This window comes from Cetorhinus maximus, chromosome 8 (genome assembly GCF_964194155.1).
Source record: "Cetorhinus maximus chromosome 8, sCetMax3.hap1.1, whole genome shotgun sequence".
Lineage (NCBI taxonomy): Eukaryota > Metazoa > Chordata > Chondrichthyes > Lamniformes > Cetorhinidae > Cetorhinus > Cetorhinus maximus.
The window spans coordinates 142,637,040-142,663,429 of NC_135886.1; the positions used below are offsets into that span (position 1 = coordinate 142,637,040).

The 26,390-nt window shown below is 44.2% G+C and overlaps 1 protein-coding gene across 2 annotated transcripts in view; it reads left to right on the top strand.

Moving 5' to 3' along the window:
* mcf2a (MCF.2 cell line derived transforming sequence a) overlaps positions 1–23,007 on the top strand; it is a 196,748-nt gene extending 173,741 nt beyond the window's left edge. The window contains exons 27-30 of one of the 2 annotated variants that reach the window (XM_078547702.1): positions 3,985–4,079; positions 6,776–6,888; positions 10,118–10,218; positions 21,286–23,007. In XM_078547702.1, coding sequence (XP_078403828.1) covers positions 3,985–4,079; positions 6,776–6,888; positions 10,118–10,218; positions 21,286–21,329 — 353 coding nt within the window. In that variant the 3' untranslated portion in view covers positions 21,330–23,007. The remainder of the gene's footprint in view (positions 1–3,984; positions 4,080–6,775; positions 6,889–10,117; positions 10,219–21,285) is intronic. The other variant, XM_078547703.1, reaches the window with a different exon arrangement.
* The last annotated feature ends 3,383 nt before the right edge of the window (positions 23,008–26,390 follow it).

Genomic DNA, 26,390 nt, shown 5'->3' on the forward strand with positions numbered 1-26,390 from the left:
TTTTTCGATTCCTTCACCCCACCCCCATCCCCACTAGGGCTATCTGTACCTTGCTCGTCCTGCTTTCTACCCCTAATTAGCACATTCCTCAGATAATATCACCACCTTCAACACCTCTTTGACCCTTTGTCTGTGACATCTTTTGGTTATCTCCACCTATCATCACTGGCCCTCCATCCAGCTCTACCCCACCCCACCCCCGTTTAAACCAGCTTATATTTCACCTCTTTTCTATTTTTACTTAGTTCTGTTGAAGAGTCATACGGACTCGAAACATTAACTGTGTTCCTCTCCGCAGATGCTGCCAGACCTGCTGAGTTTTTGCAGTTATTTTTGTTTCTGAAGTAGCATCACTGCTAGCTCTATAATTACACATCTCTATTTATAAGTCTGGTAGGTTCCATAGTATCTGTGATAATAGTGATAGTGGCTGGTACTGGTAACCGTCACTGTGATAGTAGCATTACTTTCATGCTGAATGGGATAGATTCAGAATGGATCTAGCTGCTTAAAACTGGGCACCCATGAGGCGCTTTGGGCCAACAGCTGAAAGCAGAATTGGATTCAACCACAACCTGTAACCTCATGGCCCGGTACATCATTCATTCTATCATTTTACTACTCTAGAAAGCCATTTGGTGAAAGATAGAACTAGAGCGAGTCTTTACACACTTTTACAGGCATTTGTTTACAGAGATAGACATTACAAACACGCACCTCCTCAGCCAACAACCACAGCTCCAGTCTGTTCTTATTTATACTTCCTTTGTAAACCCATTACCAATGAAGTGGAAGGGGTACTATTGACCCACTGTAACAAAAGTTTATGATTTTGTGAGGAGGTTCTAAGGCTGAAGCATTGTTTCCTGCAACATTCATTCAGCTCTGCAGAACAGGCAGTTCCCAGAATTCAGTCAACCTGAAAGCCACACCACTAACAAAGCTTTGTTTAAAGCTGATTAAGCGCTTTGATTGTGAGTGGGTGTATTTATCACTATCCCGGCTGAGACTTCAACAAACATTGTCCAGCACAAGCTTCACATAATCCCATTCCTGGCGAGAGGGTTCTCTCCTTAATCCCTCTGATGTTGTCTCTTGCAGCTCAAAGGCCTCCACTCCTTCCCTCACTTCATCACAACACCGCCACCAGAGGGGGCCTGGGTGCTTCTGAACAAGCACATGGGAAAGAAAGACTTGCATTTATATAGCACCTTTCACAATCACAGGACATCCCAACCAATTTACAACCCATGAAGTACTAGTCACTGTTTTAATATGGGAAATGCTGCAGCAAACTTGTGCACAGCAAGCTCCCACAAACACCAGTGTGCTAATGGTGAAATAATCTGCTTTTACCGATGTTGATTGAGGGATAAATATTGGCCAGGACGCCAGGGATAACACACTTGCTCTTCTTCACACCCCTACCATGGGATCTTTTCCATCCACCGGAGAGGGCGGACAGGCCCTGCTTTCAGATCGCATCTCTGACTGTGCAGCATTCCCTCAGTACTGGCGCTCGGAGCTCTGCCTAGCTTATGTGCTCAAGCCTTGATGTGGGATTTGAACCCGCAACTTTCTGACTGGGGTACTATGGGCAAAGCTTTTCTTCCTGTAGGCGGGCGGGCGGGCGCTCGACCCAACCGGAAGTGAAGTAGTGGGTCCTGACATCATTGCGCACTCTCGCGATCTTTCGGGCGGTGGGCACGGGCGAGAGGCAGTAACGTGCCTGACGACAATTAAGTGACCTTTTAAGGCCCTTAGCCAATTAATTAAATTGAATTTTTCGCTGCCTGTCCAACCGTTTGGTTAGCGGGCGGGCGGGCGAATAGGTCAGGCGGCCTTCGCATTTTTAATGAAACCTCATCCATGGGTGGGATGTGGCTTTAGACAGTGACTTAAAAAAAAACAACAAAAATGTTTAAAACTCATATTTCACATGTCCCTGTTCACGTGACAGATTTACATGTGGGGACACGTTTTCCTTATTTTTACAATCGTCACTTGTCATGTTAAAAATCAGCTCTGTGCCTTCAGGGAGCTTTCACTCAGCGTAACCCCCCCCCGGCTCATGCGCAGACTTCAGCACTCGCGCTCCTCCCGCCCCCACCCCACCCCACCCCGGCAGCGCTGAGGCTCTCAGCGCGCGTTTCACGCTGACCGGGCCATTAATTGGCCGGCCAGAGTGAAATTGCGGCCGGGGCCCGATCCCAGTCTGCCCGCCCGACCAGGGGAAAATCCTCCCCCATGAGGAGAACCTACTGAGTCATGGCAAAGCTTCAAGTACAGCTGGTTTGTAATGGAGCAGTAGTGGCAGAGGTAGAGGCTAATAGCAGTGGTGTTCAGTAAAAGCTCACTAGGCTGATTCCTGGGATCAAGTGGTTTGTCTTATGAAGGAAACTGAGCAGGTTGTGCATGTACTCATTGGAATTTAGAAGAATGAGAGGTGATTTGGGGTGGTTTCGCAGGGTAATTACTGAGAGGACGTTTCCTCTCATGGGAGAACCTAGGATTAGGGGACACGTTTAAAAATAAGGGGTCTCCCATTTAAGATGGAGATGAGGAGGAATTTCTTCTTTCAGAGTTGCTGGTCTTTGGAATTCTCATCCACAAAGAGCAGTGGAGGCTGGGTCATTGAGTATATTCAAGGCTGAGTTAGATAGATTTTTGATTGATAAGGGAGTTAAGGGTTAAGGGGAGAGACAGGATAGTGAAGTTAAGGCCACAACCAGATCAGCCATGATTAGCCTACACGTGCTTCTATTTCTTATGATCTTTTGGTGGGGAAAAGGCAGGAAAGTGGAGTTGAGGATTATCAGATCAACCATGATCTCACGGAATGGCAGAGCAGACTCGATGGGCCAAATGGCCTACTTCTGCACCTACACCTTATGGTCCTAAGTGCTGCTTTGAAAAGGAGCCTTGAATGCTAACAATGTAAATCTTTGGCAAAAATATTGGTAACAGTTGTTTTTATTTACTTTTGGTGATTATTCACTCTTGAGATGTCAAGGCTGACATTTATTACCTATCCCTAGTTGCCTAGAGAAGGTGGTGGTGAGTCACCGCTGTTTATATGCGTTTGATACAACTGAGTGACTTGCTAGGTCACTTCAGAGGGCAGTTAAGAGTCAGCCACATTCCTGTGGGTCTGGAATCACATGAAGGCCAGACCAGGTCAATGTAACGGGTTTCCTTCTGTAATTCAAAATAAAAACAGAAAAGGCTGGAAAAACTCAGCAGACCTGGCAGCATCTGTGGAGGGAGAAACAGAGTTAACGTTTGGAGTTCATATGGCTCTTCTTCAGAGCTGAGGAGAAGTGGAAATGTGATGGATTTTATACTTTTCAGGAGGGGGAGGAACAAAATAGGTCAGGGGTAGGTGGGAGCTCAGGAGAGATTTGACAAAGATGTCATGGACACAAGACAAATGGAGTGTTAATGCTAGCGCTAAAGAGGGTGCTAATAGTAGCATAAAGGTAAGATGGCAGAATGTGTTAATAGCGGAACGAGGGTCAGCGCTCAACAGAACATAAGAACTAGTTACAGCTGGCCCTCTGGGGGGAGGGGGTTGGGAAAAATTTGTTTAGAAAGATCAATAAGGAGGACAGCGTTTGTCTAAAGTTGTTGAACTCAATGTTAAGTCCAGAAGGCTGTAAAGTGCCTAATCGGAAGATGAGGTGCTGTCCCTCCAGTTTGCGTTGGGCTTCACTGCAACATTGCAACAGGCCAAGGATGGAAATGTGGGCAAGAGAGCAAGATAGTGAATTGAAAAGGTACACGACAGGAAGGTTGGGGTCATTCTTGCATACTTCCTTCTTTTATTGTTTTATTTCTAGATTTAAAAAAAAAACTGATTCTCAAAATGCCAATGTGGGAGTTGAACTTCCATTCTCTGTAAATGCTGCTGTATCCCTCTTTCACAGGAAGTGCAATATTGTAATAAGAAGCTGTGACCTAACTCATGTTTCTTCCTCCTGACAGACTGGTCTGGAACATCACGTTATGTTGAAGCCTCTGAGGGAAATGATGGCTGGTCCAGCAATAATGACACGGAGGAGGAGGATACTAACCAGCTGGTCAGTGAACCTTTCAGAGAAATGACGTGAATCCCAGAAATTTGATTTTAAAATCCAAGAACCTTCTACTCTTAACCGGTCTGAATAGATTTTGTTTAGCAGCTGGTTATTGACTCTTCCCTGCCCCTCTCCAATCCTAGTGTCATTCCTTCTCATGTAGTTAGTGACTTGTAACTGTAAAATTACTGAGATGCCTCTACTAGCTTGGCTAATTGGCCATTGAGAGTACTTTGTTCTACTGGTCACAGAGAATGCCTTGTCCAATTGGCCATTTTACACGTTTAGGATGGACAGGAAAGGGGATGTTTTAACTCACAGTTGGGAAGCTGACGGGATGCATAGTGTCTCCATGGAAACCTGATCTTCACTCACATCCCACCGGCCAGTTTCCCAACTGAACCAGCTGACATGAGAACATAACCACACGAGGAGTAGGAGCTCCCGGAGTTGCCCATTTGGCCCCCCTCGCCCGCTGTGCCTTTTCAGTAAGATCGTAGGCTGATCCTCTGCTGGGGTCAAGAATTCGAAAGATTCACAACTCCCTGAGTAGGGTGGCTACTGACGGAGCTCAAGGAAGGCACTCCCCTTGCCAACTCGCACGCACACACACGTAAAAACGACTACGTCAAGACCATGCCAATATAATTTAAAACGAGCATTGCAATTGCGTGTTGGCCCCATTTGAGGACAGGAATGCACTGTACTCACTGCCTTTCAAAGACTGGGCATTAAATTTGCAAAAAATTAAGAGCTTCATTTCGTGTGTTTGCGAACCCTATTTAATTCCTTCTACAATGTCTAATTTTATTAATATGTGTATATTTACTGCAAGACTACACATGCAATGATTGTCAGTTTCCTAAGCTTGCCTGAGATAACACACTGCTCAACAGGTTTTGAAGTTACTGAAAGTGACTTGAAATTAGCTGGCATGTCTCCTGACAAGGATCAGTGACTGACTGATGTAACAAGATTTTGAAGAGGTTACTGGGATGTCATAGCTTCCACATGTGGAGTAAACCACACACAGTATGAGCAAAACAAAACAAATCAAAAACAGAAAATGCTGGAAAAACCTGTTAGACCTGCTGAGTTTTTCCAGCATTTTCTGTTTTTGTTCCAGATTTCCCGCATCCTCAGTATTTTGCTTTGAACAAAACAAATGCAGAAAATCCCCAGCATTTATTCAAGACAAACAAATTCGAATGAAATGTCCAGAGGAAGATGAGAAAGATAGAATTCCCCATGTTTGGAACTCAAAAACCCCTAGCTTCTGTTGTATTCTAAACAATCTTATGAATTTGCCTGAACACAATCCCTCCTGGATCAGCCCCTCCCTCTGGATCATTGGCTGACTATTGCGGCTGGTTGGGAATTTTACTTTTTCTAATCTTACTCCGGGACATTTCATGAGAACATATTTGCCTTGAGTAAATGCTGGGAATTGTCTAGGTTTGTTTTATTTAAACTGTGTGTGTGTGTTTTGCTCCACAAATAGAAGCTGTGTTAATGCGGTAAAGAACACTTCAGCCACTATGAAAACAGCTGGCAACACTCTTACCTCTGAGTCAGGAGGTTGTGGGTTCAAATCGGTTGATGCCCCAGTGTTTGGCTCGTGTGATTGCAATTCACACCTTTGCATCAAGAGATTTTGTGGGATTGTTTCAGAATTTACAAAATTATGAGTGGCATGGACAGAGTAGATAGTCAGAAGCTTTTTCCCAGGGTGGAAGAGTCAATTACCAGGGGACATAGATTTAAGGTGAGAGGAGAAAACTATAGAGGAGATGTGCGGGGCAAGTTTTTTACGCAGAGGGTAGTGAGTGTCTGGAATTCGCTGCCAGAGGAGGTGATGGAAGCAGGTACGATAGTGGTTTTTAAGAGGCAGCTTGACAAATACATGAATAGGATGGGAATAGAGGGATACGGAAGTGCAAAATGTTTTAGTTGACGGGCAATATGATCGGCGCAGGCTTGGAGGGCCGAAGGGCCTGTTCCTGTGCTGTACTTTACTTTGTTCTTTGTTCTTATTTAGGCTCAGCTGAGGCAGTGGTGCCAAGTCAGATTTATTCCCCTTCAGGTGAAATGTTACCCATGACTCCAGGTGTCCTGGCCAACATTCTTCCCTCAGTCAGTGATAGAAAAGAAACAGATTTGCTGCTCATTCATCTGTTTGTGGGATCTTGCTGTGTATAAAAATGGCTGCTGCTTTTAATTGTTTAATACCACACAAGGTCCCTTACTGCATCTCTCAGGAAATCCCCAGATCACTTCACAGATGATCAATATTTTGAAGTACAATGAGTGAGTGAACGATAAAGCAATTGAGCGTTTATGAAATCCCTGATTTTAATCGCTCTGTCATTGGCAGCCGTGTCTTTAGCTGCCTGGTCCTAAGCTCCGGTATTCCCTCTCTAAATCTCTCCATCTCTCAACTCTCTCTCCTCCTTTAAGATGCTCCTTAAAATCTACCTCTTTGACTGACCTTTCAGTCATCTGCCCTAATATCCCCTCTTGTGGCTCAGTGTCAAACTTTGTTTGATTATCGCTCCTGTGAAGCATATTAAAGGTGCTATATAAATGCAAGTAGCTGTTGTTGTGAACTGATTGAGGGGTGTCGGAGAGTTGCAACAAGGTCCTTGGAATACAGGTACATTTTAATATTTTTGTAAATCGATTGTTGATTATGCTTTCAGTCCCCTGGGAGGTACAAAGCTCGCACCGATGGTAAAATGCAAGATTCTGAAGAACTGTTGATTAAAAGCGGTGATGTGGTGCAGTTAATGCATGAGGATGGTGAAGGACAATGGTAAGTGTGGCTGGCTTTTTCCAGTGACATGCACGTCATGCTTCCTCATGTACTTATGTAGCTTCCTTTCAACCGCGTCAATGCCAATCGTATCAATCACTCCACGTGATAATGGGTCCACATTCTAACCATTCTAATCACAGGGTGGGGAAGGGCATATGGGGGTGGTAAATCGCTGCCTTTCTACCTTAACAGCTCAACCCTCTCCCCAAACGGATTCCCACCACATATCTGGGGGTCGGTGGGGGGGTGGGATGTTGGTGGGGGAGCAGTCAAAATTAGGATCACTATAATAGTGATAGATGTGATCTAATCAGGTATCGGCTATGAGTGGAGACGGAGGAGGGTTATTGCTATGTATCTACACAAGAAGCATTTGGAGGCGGTGCCATAGTGGTATTGTAACCGGACTAGTATTTCACCGGCCCAGGGTAATGCTCTGGGGACCCGGGTTTGAATCCCACCACGGCCGATGGTGAAATTTGAATTCAGTAAAAAAATCTTGAATTAAAAATCTGGTGATGACTGCGAAACCATTGCTGATTGTCGTAAAACCCCATCTGGTTCACTAATGTCCGTAAGGGAAGGAAATCTGCTGTCCTTACCTGGTCTGGCCTACATGTGACTCCAGACCCACAGCAATGTGGTTGACTCTTAAATGCCCTCTGAACAAGGGCAATTAGGGATGGGCAATAAATGCTGGCCCAGCCAGCGATGTCCGCATCCTACGAACGATTGAAAAAAACCTTAAATTGCTTATTTTCTTCATCCATCTCATTGATGACTTAGAATTTGAAATTCCTTTTGTGCAGTATCATTGAAAATAGCCAGCATGATTTCTCTCTGTCCTTCATGCAAACCTTTCCTATATTTGTTGGCTGTGATTCAGCTTCATGATGTTTAGATGAATTGAAGCTTCTGATTGTGATTGCATTATACTGAACATTATTTGCCGCAGGAAAACAAAGAGCCCAAAAATGAATCTAAATTCGCAGTCAGGGGAAATCAATGACATTTCTGCTTTGATCATTACCTCGAATGATTGAACAAATTTATAGCTAAATCTTCTCTGGCATCAGTTTACAATATAGATCTGTAACCCCATCTCAAACTTGGCTGCTCACAAATACTGATGTACAGTTACACAGCTCCGATAGTGCTATGTCTGGATTAGTGCTGTTGGTTGAGTGATAGCAATTAGTTTGGGCACTGGGGAAAGCTCCCCCTTCTCATTTTTCTTTCAATCTTTCACGGGATGTGGGCTTCGCTGGCTGGGCCAGCATTTATTGCCCATCCCTAATTGCCCTTGAGAAAGTGGTGATGAGCTGCTTTCTTGAACCGCTGCAGTCCATGTGGTGTAGGTACACCCACAGTGCTGTTAGGAAGGGAGTTCCAGGATTTTGAACCAGTGACAGTGAAGGAAGGGCGAGATATTTCCCAGTCAGGATGGTGAGTGACTTGGAGGAGAATTTCCAGGTGGTGGTGTTTCCATGCATCCGCTGCCTTTGTCTTTCTAGATGGTAGCAGTCATGGGTTTGGAAGGTGCTGTCCAAGGAGCCGTGGTGAGTTGCAGCACTGTATCTTTTAGATGGGACACACTGCTGCCACTGTGCATTGGTGCTGAAGGGAGTGAATGTTGAAGGTGGTGGATGGGGTGCCAATCAAGTGGGCTGCTTTGTCTTGGATAGTGTCGAGCTTCTTGAGTGTTGTGGGAGCTGCACTCATCCAGGCAAGTGGGGATTATTCCATCACACTCCTGACTTGTGCCTTGTAGATGGTGGACAGACTCTGTGGAGTCAGGATGTGAGTTACTCTATGCAGAATTTCCAGCCTCTGGATGTTGATACGGGGGGATTCAGTGATGGTAATGCCATTGAATGTCACGGGGAGATGGCTGGATTCTCTCTTGGTGAAGATGATCATTGTCTGACACTTGTATGGTGCAAACATTACTTTCCACTTATCAGCCACAACCCTCGATATTGTCCAAGACTTGCTGCATATGGACGTGGACTGCTTCAGTATGTGAGGAGTCACGAATGGTGCTGAACATTGTGCAATCATCAGGGAACACCCCCACTTCTGACCTTATGACGGAGGAAAGGTCATTGATGAGGCGGCTGAAGATAGTTGGGCCGAGGACACTACCCTTCACATCCATTAGTTCTATTCACCCGAACCACTTCCTGTGGTAGCGAATTCAACATTCTCTCTGGGTAAAGACATTTCTCCCAAAATTCTCATTGGTTTATAAGTGACTATCTTATATTTATGGGCCCAAGTTTTCAACTCCCCAGAAGCAGAAACATTTTCTCTGCATCCACTTTATCAAACCCTTTCAAAACCTTAAAAACCCTCTCAGTTCACTTGTCTAGAAAAAAGAGCCCCAGCCAGTTCAGCCGATCCTGATAGTCATATCCTCTTAGTTGCAGTTTTATCCTTGTAAATCTGTTTTGCATCCTCTGTACCTCTAAGTCATTTTTTGTAATATGAAGATCGGAGCTGTGCACAGTACCTGAAGTGTTGCCTAACCAAAGTTTCATCTAGTTTTAACATAACTTCCCTGCTTTTCAATTCTCTATTTGTGGAAATAAATCCCAGTGATTTGTTAACATTTTTTTGTGACTTTGTTAACCTGTGTTGCTTTACTTTTAACAATTTGTGAATCTGTACTCCCTAGATCCCTTTTCAGCTCTGCCCCATTTAAACTCTTACTTTCCAAGGAGTATGTGTCCTGCCGATTCCCTCCATAAACACGCACCATGGCACACTTCTCTAGATTGGAGTTTGTTTGTCATTGCCTATTCTGCAAGGATTTGAAAGTCTTCTTGTAATTTGTCGAGGTCTTCCTCACTATTAACTTCATCCCCCCCTCGATTTGATGTTGTTCACCGATTTAGATGTTACACTTCGATTCCACAGATCAAACCATTTATAAACTAGCGAATAGTGAGCATAACACAATCTTCGTGGAGTACCACTGCCCACTGACAGGAGTCATGGAAGTGACCAGTGCTCCAGTTGATTGGAATCATTTGCTATATTTCCTTGGGAGCTGTTGGAGCATGGAATCCTTTACCACAGACGTGGTTAAGGTAGCGTGGATAAGCATTTGAAGCAGATACAGGGCTGTGGAGAGGGATCAGGGCAGTGGGCTAGTTTTTGGTTGATTGCTTTAACAATGGAAATGGCTTTAATGATTGACACACACTCTCTCTAATATTCAAAGGTTTGTGAAAAACCTGAACCGGGGTCAGCAAGCTTGGATTTCTGTCAACAGTTTACAGATCATTGTTGGTGACTGTCGGTCTCAGGCGACCAGCTCAGCAGGTAAGGAGTCAGCTCTTACATTCAGATATTAGCCTGGAACCTTGTGTTGCAAATGAAACTGCTCAATGTAGGAACAGGAGGAGGCCATTCAGCCCCACACAGCCTGTTTCTTCATTCAGTTAGATCATGTCTGATCTGCTTCTCAACTCCGTCTATCCATCTTAGATCCATAAGCCTTAATACCCCTATGCCATTATTTAACAAAACATGATGAATCTGTTTGGAAATTTTCAGTTGAACCCCCACCCACCAAGGCTCAACAGCTTTTTGGTTTTGGGGGGGATGGAGAGAGTTTCATATTTTCACTACAGTAAGTTGCTTAAAGTCAATTCACTTAAAACCTTTGCATTATAATGTCACGCACAGAATGGTGACATTCATAATAATGTTGTTTTCACAGGGGCCTGTTACAATGCATAGGTAGCATCATGTGGATTGGAAAGCACCCTTTTTGGAGTGAGTGAGAGAGTTTGATCGAGGCAGCAGTGCTCTCCGTGGCTGGTTGGTTATAAACAATGGTACACTGTACCGAATTCATTTCAGGGGAAACCTGGACTCTGGGACAGTACAGGTGCAGGTCTGATTCTGCAATCTTCTTTTAATTTTGGATCCCCAGGTGTCGCTCATGTGCAACTTTGCATCAGTAGAGATGCCATTTTAAAGTCTGTGAGAGGGGCATTTGATGCAGGTAACATTGCTGTCCTTGGCTCAAGTGCCTGTTAGGGTGAAGAATACAGGGTGCAGTACTTACCTTGCAAGAGGAAAGAGAAAGTCAGCAAGTCCAGACTCTGCAATCTTTTCATTCATTTGAACTGTGCAGCTTTGCCTCAGCTGGAGGCAGAGGCACTATATTAACCTCGTTTGGGGTTGTTTTAAACTTGTGATTTAAGTGTTCATGTAATTTAGTGCTTCAATCCCTTAGAATCACCCTTAAACATGAGTGAGAATCGCCCAGTAAGTGATGGTAGTGAGCCTGCTGCTGCTGAGAAAGACAAAAAAATTATCACGTTAGAAATGATATTGGAGGGTTCAAAACACATTGAGGCCAGAGAACGGGCAGCCCATGTTGGTAGAGTGTTGGACGACACCCATGACAATGACAATAAACCATGAGGAACACTGAGAAAAGAAGACAAACTGCACAGCGCGTACCACCTTTAAGTGCCTGGCAGAGGAAGTTGACCTAGAAGCAGCATCACGGAGAATATGGAGAGTCTTGGCATCCTGGATCAAAGACTGAAACCAGCCCCAGGTGTCTCTTAGTCTGATGGTCTTCCAAGCAAAAGCTAAAAGTTTTGTATTCCAAAGGACATCTGTGTGTCATTTGGTGCACAAACCTTGCTTGCCTCATTTGATCACCTGTGGTCTACGGTAGGGTTCCAGTGACTACTGAGGCCGATCTGTACCCAGAAGGTTCTGCTACAAATAGGACAGGATACTGCCGACGATTGGCTTTCCGATGAGTTGCTGGCTTGGGATTTCCTCTCCTTGCATTTTTTCTTGACCGTATCGCTGATTCGTAGGATGAAGTTACATCGCCTTGTATGAATGGTGTGTGGCAGAAATCACGGCCCAACTGTCTCAGCGACTACAGAGGATTTCACAACATCGACCCTGAAGTTCAGCATGAAACCATCACCTTGGCGAGGGAAGTTAGCTTTGATGAAGTGGAGGAGGCTGATGTGGTGGAACTGCTTGAATCTCTCAGAGAGAAATAACCCATTGAAGATTTAATGCAGAATCAAAGAATCACAGTGCAGAAGAGGCCCTTCGGCCCATCGAGTCTGCACCGACACTTGAGAAACACCTGACCTACCTACCTAATCCCATTTACCAGCACTTGGCCCATAGCCTTGAATGTTATGACGTGCCAAGTGCTCATCCAGGTACTTTTTAAAGGATGTGAGGCAACCCGCCTCCACCACCCTCCCAGGCAGTGCATTCCAGACCATCACCACCCTCTGGGTAAAAAGGTTTTTCCTCACATCCCCCCTAAACCTCCTGCCCCTCACCTTGAACTTATGCCCCCTTGTGACTGACCCTTCAACTAAGGGGAACAGCTGCTCCCTATCCACCCTGTCCATGCCCCTCATAATCTTGTACACCTCGATCAGGTCACCCCTCAGTCTTCTCTGCTCCAACGAAAACAACCCAAGTCTGTCCAACATCTCTTCATAACTTAAATGTTTCATCCCAGGCAACATTCTGGTGAATCTCCTCTGCACCCCCTCCAGTGCAATCACATCCTTCCTATAATGTGGTGACCAGAACTGCACACAGTACTCCAGCTGTGGCCTCACCAAGATTCTATACAACTCCAACATGACCTCCCTACTGCAGCTAGATAGTGGAGGAGCTGAAGTGGAAGATCGCACTCAAACACCACCCCTTTGGAGTTCATCAATGGAATAGATGTCCAGAGTTTTCCAACTCATTGCAGAGGCAATGGAAACCTTCACCCAGATGACCCAAACAGGGAGCGCAGTTCCATAGTGAACGGGGCAATCAATGATGTCATTAACCTGCTAAAAGGAGATCCATCGGCAGAAGAAAAAAAAATGTCCAACAGTCTTTGGATAAATTTTTCAAGGTTGTTGATAACATTGGCCCTTCATCCCACTAACTCCACTAAGACATGGCCTGCTCAATCTACCACCTTCAATTCAAAACCACAATCATCCCAACTTCAGTCATTGAGCTTCTGTATGCAGAAGACGCTTGTGTCCTTTCGGTCATTACCCACAATTCATCACCATAGGCGAGGATGGGGATGTTGATGGGCCAGGTAAACTGAGAGGTTCATCCTAAAACTCAGCTCCCGCTTCATCACCATGGACCGGCAGAGCACGCACAGAACTACAGTCACTGCACCGATCCGCTGGTCAATCTCACGCTCCTCCCGCCATCCCTCGCGAACAAGATCCTGAGATACTTGAACTCCTCCACTAAGGGAATCTGTTCCCCTCCCCTCACCTGGAGAGAGCAACTCACTCTTTTCCAGGAGAGAACCATGACCTCCGATTTGGAGGTGCTGATCTGCATCCCAGCCACACTCAGCAGCGAAATGTCCGAGTGCGCACTGGTGATTACAGTCGGATGAGGAAAGAAGCACAACATCACCTGCAAACAGCAGAGACGCCAACCTCGAGCCCCCACACTGGATACTCTCCATACCCCAGCTGTGCCTTGATATCCTGTCCATGAAAATCATGACCAGGAGTGGGGACAAGGCGCACTCTCGGTGGAGTCCAACGCCCACTTGGAGCGAATTTGACTTAATTTAATGAATTGTTAATATTATTTAGTTTATACATATTTTTAATAAGTTAGTGATTGGAACAGTTATATTGATATATGGAGGCAAAAGAGGCCTGTTATATTATAGTATTCCAATATGACTTAGGAATTATATGTTCATGCATGTGTATATACGTAAGTATCCAGAGTGCGGTATCACTCACTCCTGTGCTCCAGCCCAGGTGCCAAGCTACAGTCCGCAGCACATTGGGAGATCTGTGGAATACATTCGAAGGCGGCACCAGCCTTTTGTGTTGAAAAGCGATTACTTTGAACTTCTGGAAACCACAAGACATAACATGGGACTGCATTTTACTTGGGGTACCACGTCACTCCCCCCCTCCCCCCCACTCCCCCACACCCCGACCCCCACCCCGGAAGTAAAGTCGGCTGGAAGCTGATTCGTTCTGTGCCAGCCTGCCCTGCAGCTGTAAGACGCTGTGGACGGGCGAAGTTGATGAACAATGGAACTTCCACCCCTCACCCAGGGGGAGCTCCCATCCTCGAGCTGCCAGCCAAACCGATTCGGGTTCTGCCAGGCAGGTGGTGTGGAAGGAAAGTGGGGGGGATGCTGACATCTCGAGGAGGTGGGGCAATACGCACAGGGTACTTGCCAAATGAGGAACTCCACCCCCACGCCCCCCCCTCCCCATTCCTTCCCACCTTTGTTAATGTAAAAATGACTTGTCCACTCCCACGCCAACTCTGTTGGCTCAAAAACCAAGATATCCTTCCCGAAATGTAGTGCCCAGAACTAAACATAATAGTCCAAATGGGGCCTAACCACAATTTTGTACAATTGAAGCCAATAAACCACTTTATACTCCAGCCCACTTCAAGGTAAAGGCCAACGTTTCATTGGCTTTTTAAATTATTTGTTGTACTTGTCCACGCTCTTTTAGTGGATTTTATTTTCAGGAAAATGAGAGTTACGCAACAAATAGAGGATTAGAATATGATACGCGACAACTTTCCTGTGCATCAGTTCTGGGCTCTCCTTGCAATGAAGCACCGAGATTGTGGCTTGCTCAGACCCTTCGAAGCAACTCAGGAAGGATGTATTGGCTTTTGAGGGTGCCGGGCAGATCCACCAGAGTGAAACCAGAGCTAACTGAAGACAGGTTGCATAGACAAGGGCTGAGTATCAAAGATGAGCACATTGTCATATTGTGTGACAGAACCCACCAGGCTCCTATTTCAATGTCACTTAGCTGCAAGCATCATAACACACAACCAGTCCACCTGATAGACTAGACAGGGCCTTTACTTAATGTTTCTCCTGGAAGATGACACCTCTGACATTGCAGCACCCCCTCAATACTGACCCTCCGACAGTGCAGCACCCCCTCAGTACTGACCCTCCAACAGTGCAGCACCCCCTCAGGGCTGACCCTCCAACAGTGCAGTGCCCCCTCAGGGCTGACCCTCCAACAGTGCAGCACCCCCTCAGGGCTGACCCTCCTTTAGTGCAGCACCCCCTCAGTACTGACCCTCCAACAGTGCAGCACCCCCTCAGGGCTGACCCTCCAACAGTGCAGCACCCCCTCAATACTGACCCTCCAACAGTGCAGCACCCCCTCAGGGCTGACCCTCCAACAGTGCAGCACTCCCTCAGGGCTGACCCTCCAACAGTGCAGCACCCCCTCAGGGCTGACCCTCCAACAGTGCAGCACCCCCTCAATACTGACCCTCCAACAGTGCAGCACCCCCTCAGGGCTGACCCTCCGACAGTGCAGCACCCCCTCAATACTGACCCTCCAACAGTGCAGCACCCACTCAGGGCTGACCCTCCAACAGTGCAGCACCCCCTCAGGGCTGACCCTTCTTTAGTGCAGTGCTTCCTCAGTACTGACCTTTCAATAGTGCCGAGCTCTCTTGGTACATCCTCTCCAAGAGAGTAGCACTCTCTTAGTACAGTCCTGTGAGTGTCAGCCTGGTGAAGTGCAGCCTCTGGGGACTTGAACCCACAACCTTCAGAGTCAGAGGCAGCAGAGCGCTGTCCACTGAGCTACGGCTGTCCTGATTTGTTTGGCTGTTGGCTGAAATTGGAGAAGTAGAAATGAAAAGTTGGAACATTCTTGAGCACCAACTCCATCCCAACTCACAATGAAGCTATGAGAGTAAAGAGTGAATCCAAGCATTTTATGAAATGTGAAAATTAATGTGAATTCAAAGCAATTTCTGGCAGTAAAATAAATATGATTATCCAGTAATTCCAATTAAATAATTTAAATAAAGTAATGTAGTTTCACATGAACTAATATGTTTGAAAACAGCACCATCTACAGTTGGGGAGATGTAAACAACGTTTAGATTTAAAAGTGGACACAAGGTAGACTAGACTTACCTATTGAAATAAAGTTACGAGAAGATTTTATTGCACGATACCAATATTCAATTCAATTCCATTGGAATTTTATTCTCCATTTGGATATTCATTGTGGGTATATTTGTTCATTAAAAATCACCTAGAAATGAATAATTAACAACGAAAAAGAAAAATTACATCATCACCAAAATCTGACTCTGATTAAATATATGTTAAAAACTTTTGCAGTGCATTTAAAATAATCATTGAGACAATAACACTGTAAAAATCACATAAATGGAACAGATGTCCCTTAAAATTTCCAAAGATCCCTAGAATTGAAGCCCAATTTCCATAAATCATTGCCACACCTGCACCATTCCCTGAATTCATAAAGAATGTCACTCCCAAAAAGACAATGAAATGTTCCATAAAAATGGGAGAAATAAGAGAGAGAGAAAAAAAGAGAAACATTGTCAGAGAAAGAGAAAAGAGAGAGCGACCTGGATAGAAAAGGAAGACCATGACATGCATATTTCCAACAGTCTGCCTCCCATCCTTGGGTGGTAATCTTGTTATCCCATATAAAGATTCCCCAATTAAATTATTGAAAGCAAGAAGCCCATTCAAAATCGACAGTCCTGACAATGTCGCGTAATAAATAAGGACATAAGAAATAGGAACAGGAGTAGACCATTCGGCCCCTCGAGCCTGCTCCACCATTCAATAAGATCATGGCTGATCTTCTGATGTTTCAATTTCCACATTCCTATCTAACCCCGATAACCTTTGATTCATCTAAGTCATTGATGTAAATCATAAAAAGTTGAGGCCTCAGTACTAACCCCTGTGGAACTCCACTTGTCACATTCTGCCAATCTGAAAAAAACTCATTTGTGCATACTCTCTGCTCTCTGCCAGCCAACCTTCAATCCATGCTAATATGTTACCCCTTACACCATGCGCTTTTATTTTCTGTAATAACATTTGATGTGGCACCTTATCAAATGCCTTCTGGAAACCCAGGTACAGTACGTCTACAGGTTCCCCTTTATCCATCGCGCATGTTACTCCTTCAAAAACCTCCAATTAACTGGTTAAACGTGATTTTCCTTCCACAAAACCATGCTGACTCTTCCCGATTGCCTTGAGCTCTTCTAAGTGCCCAGCTATAACCTCCTTAACGATCGATTCTAACAACCTCCCCAAGACAGACATCAAGCTAACTGGCCAATAGTTTCCTGTTTTCTGCCTCCCTCCCTTCTTGAATAGAGGGGTTATATGCCCATGTGCTTCTATTCCCAGCCCATGAGTGGCAAGGAATAAGGGAGGGGAAGATCAGAGAGGAGATGAGTGGGAAGGAGAATAGATAGGAGGGAAAAATGAAGAAATGAATAGAGAGAAAGGTGATGTGAGAGGTGGAGAAAAAGGGAGAGAAATAGAAAGTGAAAGATGCAGTAAGGGAGAAATAATCCCATCATAAATGCATGTAAAAATGTGAAACACTAGAACACAAGTGCGCTACCATCTTTCCAAAACAATTAGCATGCATACTATTTCAATATTGCATTTGTCATGTCAAAGACATTTCAGTTCCAGTCCAAAAGTATTGCAAATATTATAAATTAATTTCATAAATCAATTTCATAAATCAGAAAGGAAAATGAGAGGTTTGGCAAGTTGAGCAAAAACCATAGTCAAAAAACAAGATGACAAAATGAAATGGCGTAACCCATGGTAAACCCACGTGAATAACATGTGCAGGAACGAATCACTAATGGAGAAATGTACTCTGTGTAATCCTGCATCTACTTAACAACTCCTGTCGAAGTTCTTATGTAGAAAAGCACAATCGAGTTCAAGAACTGATTTGCCCTGCACCTGAAGGATTGCAACCTTTTCCCTGAGTGCATCCAACAGCGATACTGAGACGAGGGGTGATCACCGCTATTCACCACACTCTTTACTTGCACGTGATTTGCACTGAAAATAGAAAGTGTTTTTGGGACTGTGAATTTAAAAAGGAGCGTAATGTTAATGTAGTTTAGAATGATATACATGGGAAACAGCAGCATCTACAGTTGGGGAGATGTATGTAAAAAGTGAGTTCAATATGGGTGCATATAGCAAGCCCACACGGTGAAAGTGCATAACTGCCTCTTCAGGAATCGCACAGTCACAAATAAATCAGAAAAGAAACAAATTTGCAGCATAAAAGAAAGTTTTGAACTGTGTGATTTTACATTAGCCGGAGCAGATTTATGCTCAGAAGCGGTTTAGTTTCTGTGGATGCTGAGCAGCTCAGACCCGCTCTTTACTCGAGGAGCTTATAAAGGACAAATTTATCACCTTTCTTCTTGGCTTTAGTTTATTGCTGCTTCAGTTATTGAATTCTGGCCATGCAGCACTATGCAATTTGAGGTCACATGATACTGTTGCTTCATACCCTTCAGAATCTGAGGCTGAATCTTTGCCATATGGGAATAAAAAAAAGAAGCAGAATATGCTGGAAATCTGAAACAGGAAATGCTGGAAATACTTGGCCAAAGCAGCATCTGTGGATTCAACAGCCACTGAGTATTACCGTCGTTTTCTGATTCCTTACAGTATGTGTGGGAATTGGATAATTACTTCAAGTGATAATATTTCCAGGAATAGGGGGTAGGGCAGTGGAATGGGACTTGTTGTGTTGCTTTTGCAGCAAGCTGGCATGGACACAATGGGCCTAATGGCCTCTTTCTGTGCTGCAACCATTCTGTGATTCTATGTATGTTGTTGCTTGGCGGAGCTGTTGCCAGAGTTTGTACTGCACTCAAAATTCCCCCCTTCTCTGAAGTACTTGGTAAACTTGGTAATGCATTATAATTAACAGTATAAAAATACAATAGCCAGATGTGGTTGTGGTAGGAATGCAACTAATGGACAGATGGAATGTTATAGAAATGTAAGTAAACATTCATCCATCTATTATTAAAAGGCCAGACTTTTTTGAAACTTATTTGTTAATTGTTAAGTCTATCTCAAGCCAGTTGGTGAAGTATGAAACTAGACAATAATACTTTTCCTGATAATAGGTTTATTTACAGAATGCAGCATTATATATGTCTGCTTCCTACCTACCATCTCTGTGTCCCAGCAGTCTGTCTTTTTTTCATAAAATCTAACAGAACAAAGATCATTCAGCCCACCTACATCCGCGATTCTTCTGATGTCCTACATCATATCAACAATTTCCAGTTCCCTGGCCCTAACCGCCTCCTCTTCACCATGGACGTCCAATCCCTCTACACCTCTATCCCTCACCAGGATGATCTGAGGGCTCTCAGCTTCTTCCTCGAACAGAGGCCCGAACAATCCCCATCCACCACTACTCTCCTCCGTCTCACTGAACTTGTTCTCACACTGAACAATTTCTCCTTAAACTCCTCTCACTTCCTCCAAATAAAAGGTGTGGCTATGGGTACCTGCATGGGCCCCTGTTATGCCTGTCTCTTTATGGGGTATGTGGCACATTCCTTGTTCCAGTCCTACTCAGGCCCCCTCTCACAACTCTTTTTTTGGTACATTGATGACTGTTTCGGTGCTGCTTCATGCTCTCGTCTGGACCTGGAAAAATTTATAAATTTTGCTTCCAATCTCCATCCCTCCATCACCTTCACATGGTCCATCTCTGACACTTCCCTTCCCTTCCTTGACCTCTTTGTCTCAATTTCTGGTGATAGACTGTCCACCAATATCCATTACAAGCCTACCGACTCCCACAGCTACCTCGACTACAGCTCCTCACACCCCGCTTCCTGTAAGGACTCCATCCCATTCTCTCAGTTCCTTCGCTTCCGTCGCATCTGTTCTGATGATGTCACTTTCAAAAGTTCCTCTGACATGTTTTCCTTCTTCCTTATCCGAGGTTTTCCACCCACGGTGGTTGACAGGGCCCTCAACCGTGTCTGGCCCATCTCCCGTGCATCCGCCCTCACACCTTCCTCTCCCTCCCAGAAACATGATAGGGTCCCCCTTGTTCTCAATTTTCACCCCACGAGCCTCCACATTTAAAGGATCATCCTCTGCCATTTCCGCCAACTCCAGTGTGATTCCACCACCAAACACATCTTTTCCTCACCCCCCATGTTGGCATTCCGTAGGGACTGTTCCCTCCGGGACACCCTGGTCCAAATCTCCATCACCCCCAACACCTCATCCGCGTCCCATGGTACCTTCCCATGCAACCACAGAAGGTGCAACACCTGCCCCTTTACTTCCCCTCTCCTCACCGTCCAAGGGCCCAAACACTCCTTTCAAGTGAAGCAGCATTTCACTTGCACTTCCCTCAATTTAGTCTACTGCATTCGTTGCTCCCAATGCAGTTTCCTCTACATTGGAGAGACCAAACGCAGACTGGGTGACCGCTTTGCAGAACACCTTTGGTCTGTCCGCAAGTATTACCCAGACCTCCCTGTCGCTTGCCATTTTAACACTCCACCCTGCTCTCATGCCCACATGTCCGTCCTTGGCCTGCTGCATTGTTCCAGTGAAGCCCAACGCAAACTGGAGGAACAGCACCTCATCTTCCGACTAGGCACTTTACAGCCTTCTGGACATTGAGTTCAATAACCTCAGACCATGAACTTTCTCCTCTATCCTTACCCCTTTTTTGCCCCCTGTTTTCAATATTCAGTTTTATTTTTTAAATTTAATGTTTTTTTATCCACTTATTTTTAATTTTTTCCATTTATTCATTGTTTTATCCCCAACTTTTATCCTACTTTTGATCCTTTTTCCCTACCACCGTCCCCTCCCTCCACCCCACCCCCACCCCCACATGGGCCACTTGTTCATGTTGTTCTTTTCAGAGTGCTTACCCTTGTCCTGCTGTTATCACATTCTGCTTTCTTACCTTTGCCACTGTCAGCACCTCCTTTAGCCAGCACCACGACCATTAACACTCCCTTTGTCCTTTTTTCATGGCATCTTTGCCAATCTCTCCTTTGCCTCCACCTATCACTGGCCTTCTATCCAGTTTCACTCGCTCCACACCCTTAAACAGTATAAATTTCATCACATTTTTACTTCTCTTTAGCTCTGAAGAAGAGTCACACTGACTCGAAACATTAACTCTCTTTTTCTCTCCACAGATGCCGTTAGACCTGCTGAGTTTTCCAGCATTTTCTGTTTTTGTGAATTTGCTAGCTCTTTGTAAGAGCTACCAATTGGTCTCACTCCCCTGCTTTTACCTCATGGACCTGCAATGTTTTCCTTTTCAAATACTCATCCAATTCCTTTTTGACTGTTGAATCTGTTTCAGAGGCATTCTTCATGCTCTAGGTATTTAATTAAACAATGCCCTTCAACTGTGTATCTTAACAATGGAATTAACATAACCATTAACATTCATCAAACATTTACACTGTGAAGAAGGTTGTGGTTTAAATGTGAAAAGTACAGGTTTGTGTTTTGCCTTTCAGGGTTGGACATTCATAAGATACGAAAAATCAATTTGTCACCTTGACCAGAATGATGCAGGAGACCTAGCCCCTGGGACATTCAGTTTATAGTAGTCCTCTCTTCCCCCTCAAACGGCTTCACCATATCTTGATTTCCTCTTGCGTTGGAGGAGCTTTGGTTGAATGTTTCTCCATCTGCACTTCATGCCTATAGTCAGCAGGGACCAATAGAATCTGTCCCACAATTCATGGATGAGGAGGAAGATGAGGTAGTTGTGCAATAAACTGAGAAGGATCTTGATGGCATCACTTTGTGAACTACAAAACAATAAAAGACATTCAAAGATGGAGCGATGAGCAGGATTGGATTTCTTACTATCTTTTAAGGCAAAGACACATGCACCTCTGGGCAGTTCCATGAATCTGCTACATTCTCTTGACTGAACTCTTGGTTCTTGTGGTGAAGGATGCTGTAATATGGAGAAGAGCCTCCTCGTTTTGTAATTGCTAAGTATTTTGTGTGTCGATGCTAGATCATTCTGAGGAAATAATGTTTACATAATCCATATTTTTAATGTGTTAATATAGAAAAATAATATGACTATGAAAGTCCTATGTTTTTATCAATTATATATGTTGACATCGTTGACAAACATTGCTGATTTTTATATGTAATTATAACTTTCACAAGACTTCTTATGGAAGTATTTGGAATGTTGGTATGTTTTCATACTTTATTTGTGTTTGTAGAGAAGGGTTCAGGATCTCCAATCTCCCATTGGCCTTAACCTCATGCCCCAGCATTTACCATGTGATTAGCAGCCCATGCCCTTCCTTGCGTTATGATTTGTTGACAGTTCGGAGGGTGTATTGCTTCCTTCCCATCGCTTAAGTTCTTTCTCCCTCTGACTACTCCCTTGCTGTTTCCTCCTGATATCTTACATCCCTTCTCACCCCAGATCCCTCAGGTTTGTCACTTGATTCACATCTTCCACTCTACACACAGAGTCATTCCTAAGATCATCAATTGATCAGATTCAGATGCCAGAAACGCTGATCACTGGAACCGATGGGAAAATTAGTGGGCTTGTGGGATCAGCAATTTTTTCATTAAATACTAATTTCGTATTTATAATAACAGTAAAAGCAAAAGTCCATTAAAATGTGAACACCTTTCCTCTCACATCACGTTACATTCCCTGAATCTTTGTCGTTAACTTCCGTGTTTCATTGCATTGCCCTCGTAATCACGAAGGCAATACTGGAGAATATGCTTCTTTTTTTTTAACCTGTTCCCTTCTTTCTCTCCCTGTTGTACACGTTCTGTCCTTGTCAATTGTATCTGACCTGGCTGATGATGTCATGCCATTGCATGTCGACCTCATTCACCCAAAGAGTCTGTGTATCTTAAATTCATCATTCCTTTACCTGTCATTCACCTTCCTGCATGCCTGTCTATTCTTCACCCCTTCAGACTCGTGCATTTTAATACTTATTGGTCTCTTCAGTGACAGCTGCTGTTACCAATGCTCCTCGGTGTATACCAATCCATAAGAATGAAGTGGTTTCACCTATGCTGAAGAGTACAGTAAAGGCTGGAATCACAGTGAAATCCAGGGCAGTAACAGACACATTAACAGACAGCAACAGGCAGTAACAGACTCAGTATGGTATTGCAAGGAATCAGCATCTTCACTCCTCTTGATATAACTGGTAACGTTTTGAAACACATGTAGATCGTGAAACTGCAAAAAAAAATCAGTGAAGAATGATCCTCAGCATGCATGTCTCTGCTGAACACTAACTTTGCCTGCTCTGCATTCAGAATATGATGGCTATTTTGCACATTACCACCTGGAACCTTTCACCATGCACTATATTATCCACTAAACCACTTTAGTAGTTCACTTATTTTCCATTGTAATTATTTTTAAAGACAGGGTGGTAACTTAATCATTGCTGTTTGTTTATCTATTTGTAATATTTATCAGTTTGTTTATTACGTTGTGCTAGATGCTATTACTTAGGGAAGTGTGCTCCACAGTGCTGCTTTTTAAGTTGAATAGTTTGACAGCCTGGGTTTCAACATTATCGTTCTTTATCCTCTGAATCTGTGTGTCTCTGGTAAGGCTGGCATATATTGTCCATCTCTAATTTCCCTAAACTTAGTGTTATGCTGGGCCACTTTGGAGGATATTCAGAGTCAGTCATGTTGATATAGGGATTGGAGTCACATATATGCCCAGAGTGAGAATGGGCAGCAGCTTTCCTTCCTGAAAGGGACATGAATGAACCAGTTGGGTTTTTAACCACAATCCAAAATCTTACAGGTCACTTTTACTGATACTAGCTTCTTGCTTTCAGATATCCTTTTAATAAAAACTGAATTCCAATTCTCAAACTGCCAATGGAGAAAAGTAAATTCAGATTCTCAGCATTAATAGTCCAGGCCTGTTCATTACTGGGGTTAGGTACCATTAACTACACAAGGAATATAGAAAGAGGCCATTATTTAAACTGAACTCACATTCTCAAACTGCCATGGTGGGGCTTGAACTCATTTTCTCCAGCTTAGTCTAGTGACATAATCACTGCACTCCTCAGAAGCAGAATGGAATGAAACCCACACACTGAGTGTTAAGCCTCCATCCCCAAACTTTGTGGACAGACCCACACTGTCACTCATTTATTATGTATTACCATTTTTCCCTCATTGTTATTCAAAAGAAAATATAGGCACAGTCTGCATTCCATTCACCACAGCTTCCTCTGCCTAGATCAGCAGATATATACATCTGTTAGCTTAACACAGAGTCAGTGTTAGTGAAGTCAGCAACAATTGTATTAAAACAGCCTCCATTGGACATTCTAAAATCCAAAGAGGAAGAGCTTAGTGAACCTGTATCACCAATGACTTATTCCCCAGTCCACTCTAGTTCTTACCCTACCTTTAATCTACGAATGCAGCTAAATACTTTTCTCAGCCTTTTACCTTAACCAGATGACTAATTGCAATTCATACACAAGAAGGAAGATTGTGAGGTGCTGAAAGTAAGAGTTTAACAAATTGAACTCACCAGCTCATTATGAATTTAATTCATTGTCAGACAGCTGGATCTGCTCTGAGGCACAATTCCCCTTTGGCCATTAATCACTGAATATATAGACACATCAAAATGGAGGATGTTCCATTGTGTTAAATGACCTCCTCCACTTTCATTATGTCTAATGTTTCAGTCTCGTCTCAGTCTTCACTGAGGGAGTGCTCTGTGCTTGCTAAGGACACAGCTGAAGAGTTGACTTGATGGTTTAACTCCGACTTTAATTTCATTCAAAACATTTCTCTCCATAGACCAGTTGAATGAATGTGAAAGAGAGCCATGTATGTTCTGTGTAATAAAGCTAGTGCTGACCATGCGGCAGTCCCACCCTATAGTTGTGCCCATGTCAGGAATATCTGGTGTACAAGAACTTCAAATGCATGAAGGAACTAATACTTGATAAAAATTATTTGCAAAGTATAATGTACTTTTTGCCAGGGTGAGATACTTTAACTTATTTTCAGTTCATAAACTTAGTCAAATGGTACATCTACTGCCAAGTACAGCACCTTCATTGAACAGGGCAAACTCTGTACATAGTACTAAATAAAATGAAAAGATTCCAAGATTAAAACTTTTATTTGATTTTTTTTCCCCCAATTTCTCTATTTTTTTTGGTATTAAATTTGTTGATAATTGCTCCTCTTTTCAGCCTGGCTGGAAAATGTTTCTCTCTCTGATCCCAGTTACAACAGATGAAGTTGACGAGCAGGAAAACACGATTTGCTTGATCAAGACAGCCCGAAGCCACGATGGGTGAAGCATCCGGACTAGACAATTCCTAACCTCACCCCTCCCACGGTTGTAATCTCTTTGGAGAGATAAGAACGCCCTGAGTCAATAAGGAAAAACATACCCTGGAAAACACCACGACAACTTCCCCAGTCAGTCAGAACCAGAACCAGTCCCGATCGCACAGACTAAATGTTATCCAGAAAGACATTTAACTTCCATGCAACATGAACCCAGTCAAGAACTGGCCCAACTCCGTCTTGAAGTCTTCAATTTTTTAATATTATTTTATGGGATGTGAGCTTCCCTGTCTAGGCCAGCATTTATTGCCCATCCCTAATTGCCGCTTGAGAAGGTGGTGGTGAGCTGCCTCCTTGAACCGCTGCAGTCCATGTGGTGTAGGTACACCCACAGTGCTGTTAGGGAGGAAGTTCCAGGATTTTGACCCAGTGACAGTGAAGGAACGGTGATATATTTCCAAGTCAGGATGGTGAGTGACTTGGAGGGGAACTTCCAGGTGGTGGTGTTCCCATGTGTCTGCTGCCCTTGTCCTTCTAGATGGTAGAGCTCACGGGGTTGAAAGGTGCTGTCAAAGGAGCCTTGGCAAGATGCTGCAGGGCATCTTGTATATGGACCACACTGATACCACTGTGCTGGTGGTGGAGGAGATAGATGGGGTGCCAATCAAACAGGCTGCTTTGTCCTGGATGGTGTCGAGCTTCTTCAGTGTTGTAGGAGCCTCTCTCAACCAAATGGAGAGTATTTCATCACACTCCTGACTTGTAGATTGTGGACATGCTTTGTGTAGTCAGGAGGTGAGTTATTTGCTGCAGGATTCTTAGTCTCTGTCCTGCTCTTGTAGCCACAGTATTTATATGGCTAGTCCAGTTCAGTTTCTGGTCAATGGTAGCCCCCAGGATGTTGATAGTGGGGCATTCCATTGAATATGAAGGGGTGATGGTTGAATTCTCTTTTGTTGGAGATGGTCATTGCCTGGCACTTGTGTGGCACGAATGTTACTTGCCATTTACATCTGCCCATCTCTCAATCTGAGGTTTATTTGTCCTTGGACATCAGGAGAGCCGTACTTACAAGCCTAAGAGGGTGATGGGCCTCCTTACACATCTCTGATTGAACTGAGCAGCTTGCTTCAACTTAAAGGAGAGGCATGGGACATAAATGCACCCAGTTCCTGGTGCTGAATATTCCTGCAGGCTCCTGGACCCTGATGCTGCGATGGAAACTCCTGAGCTGACACTTGCTGGCAGCAGGATACGCTCGGTAATTTTACCA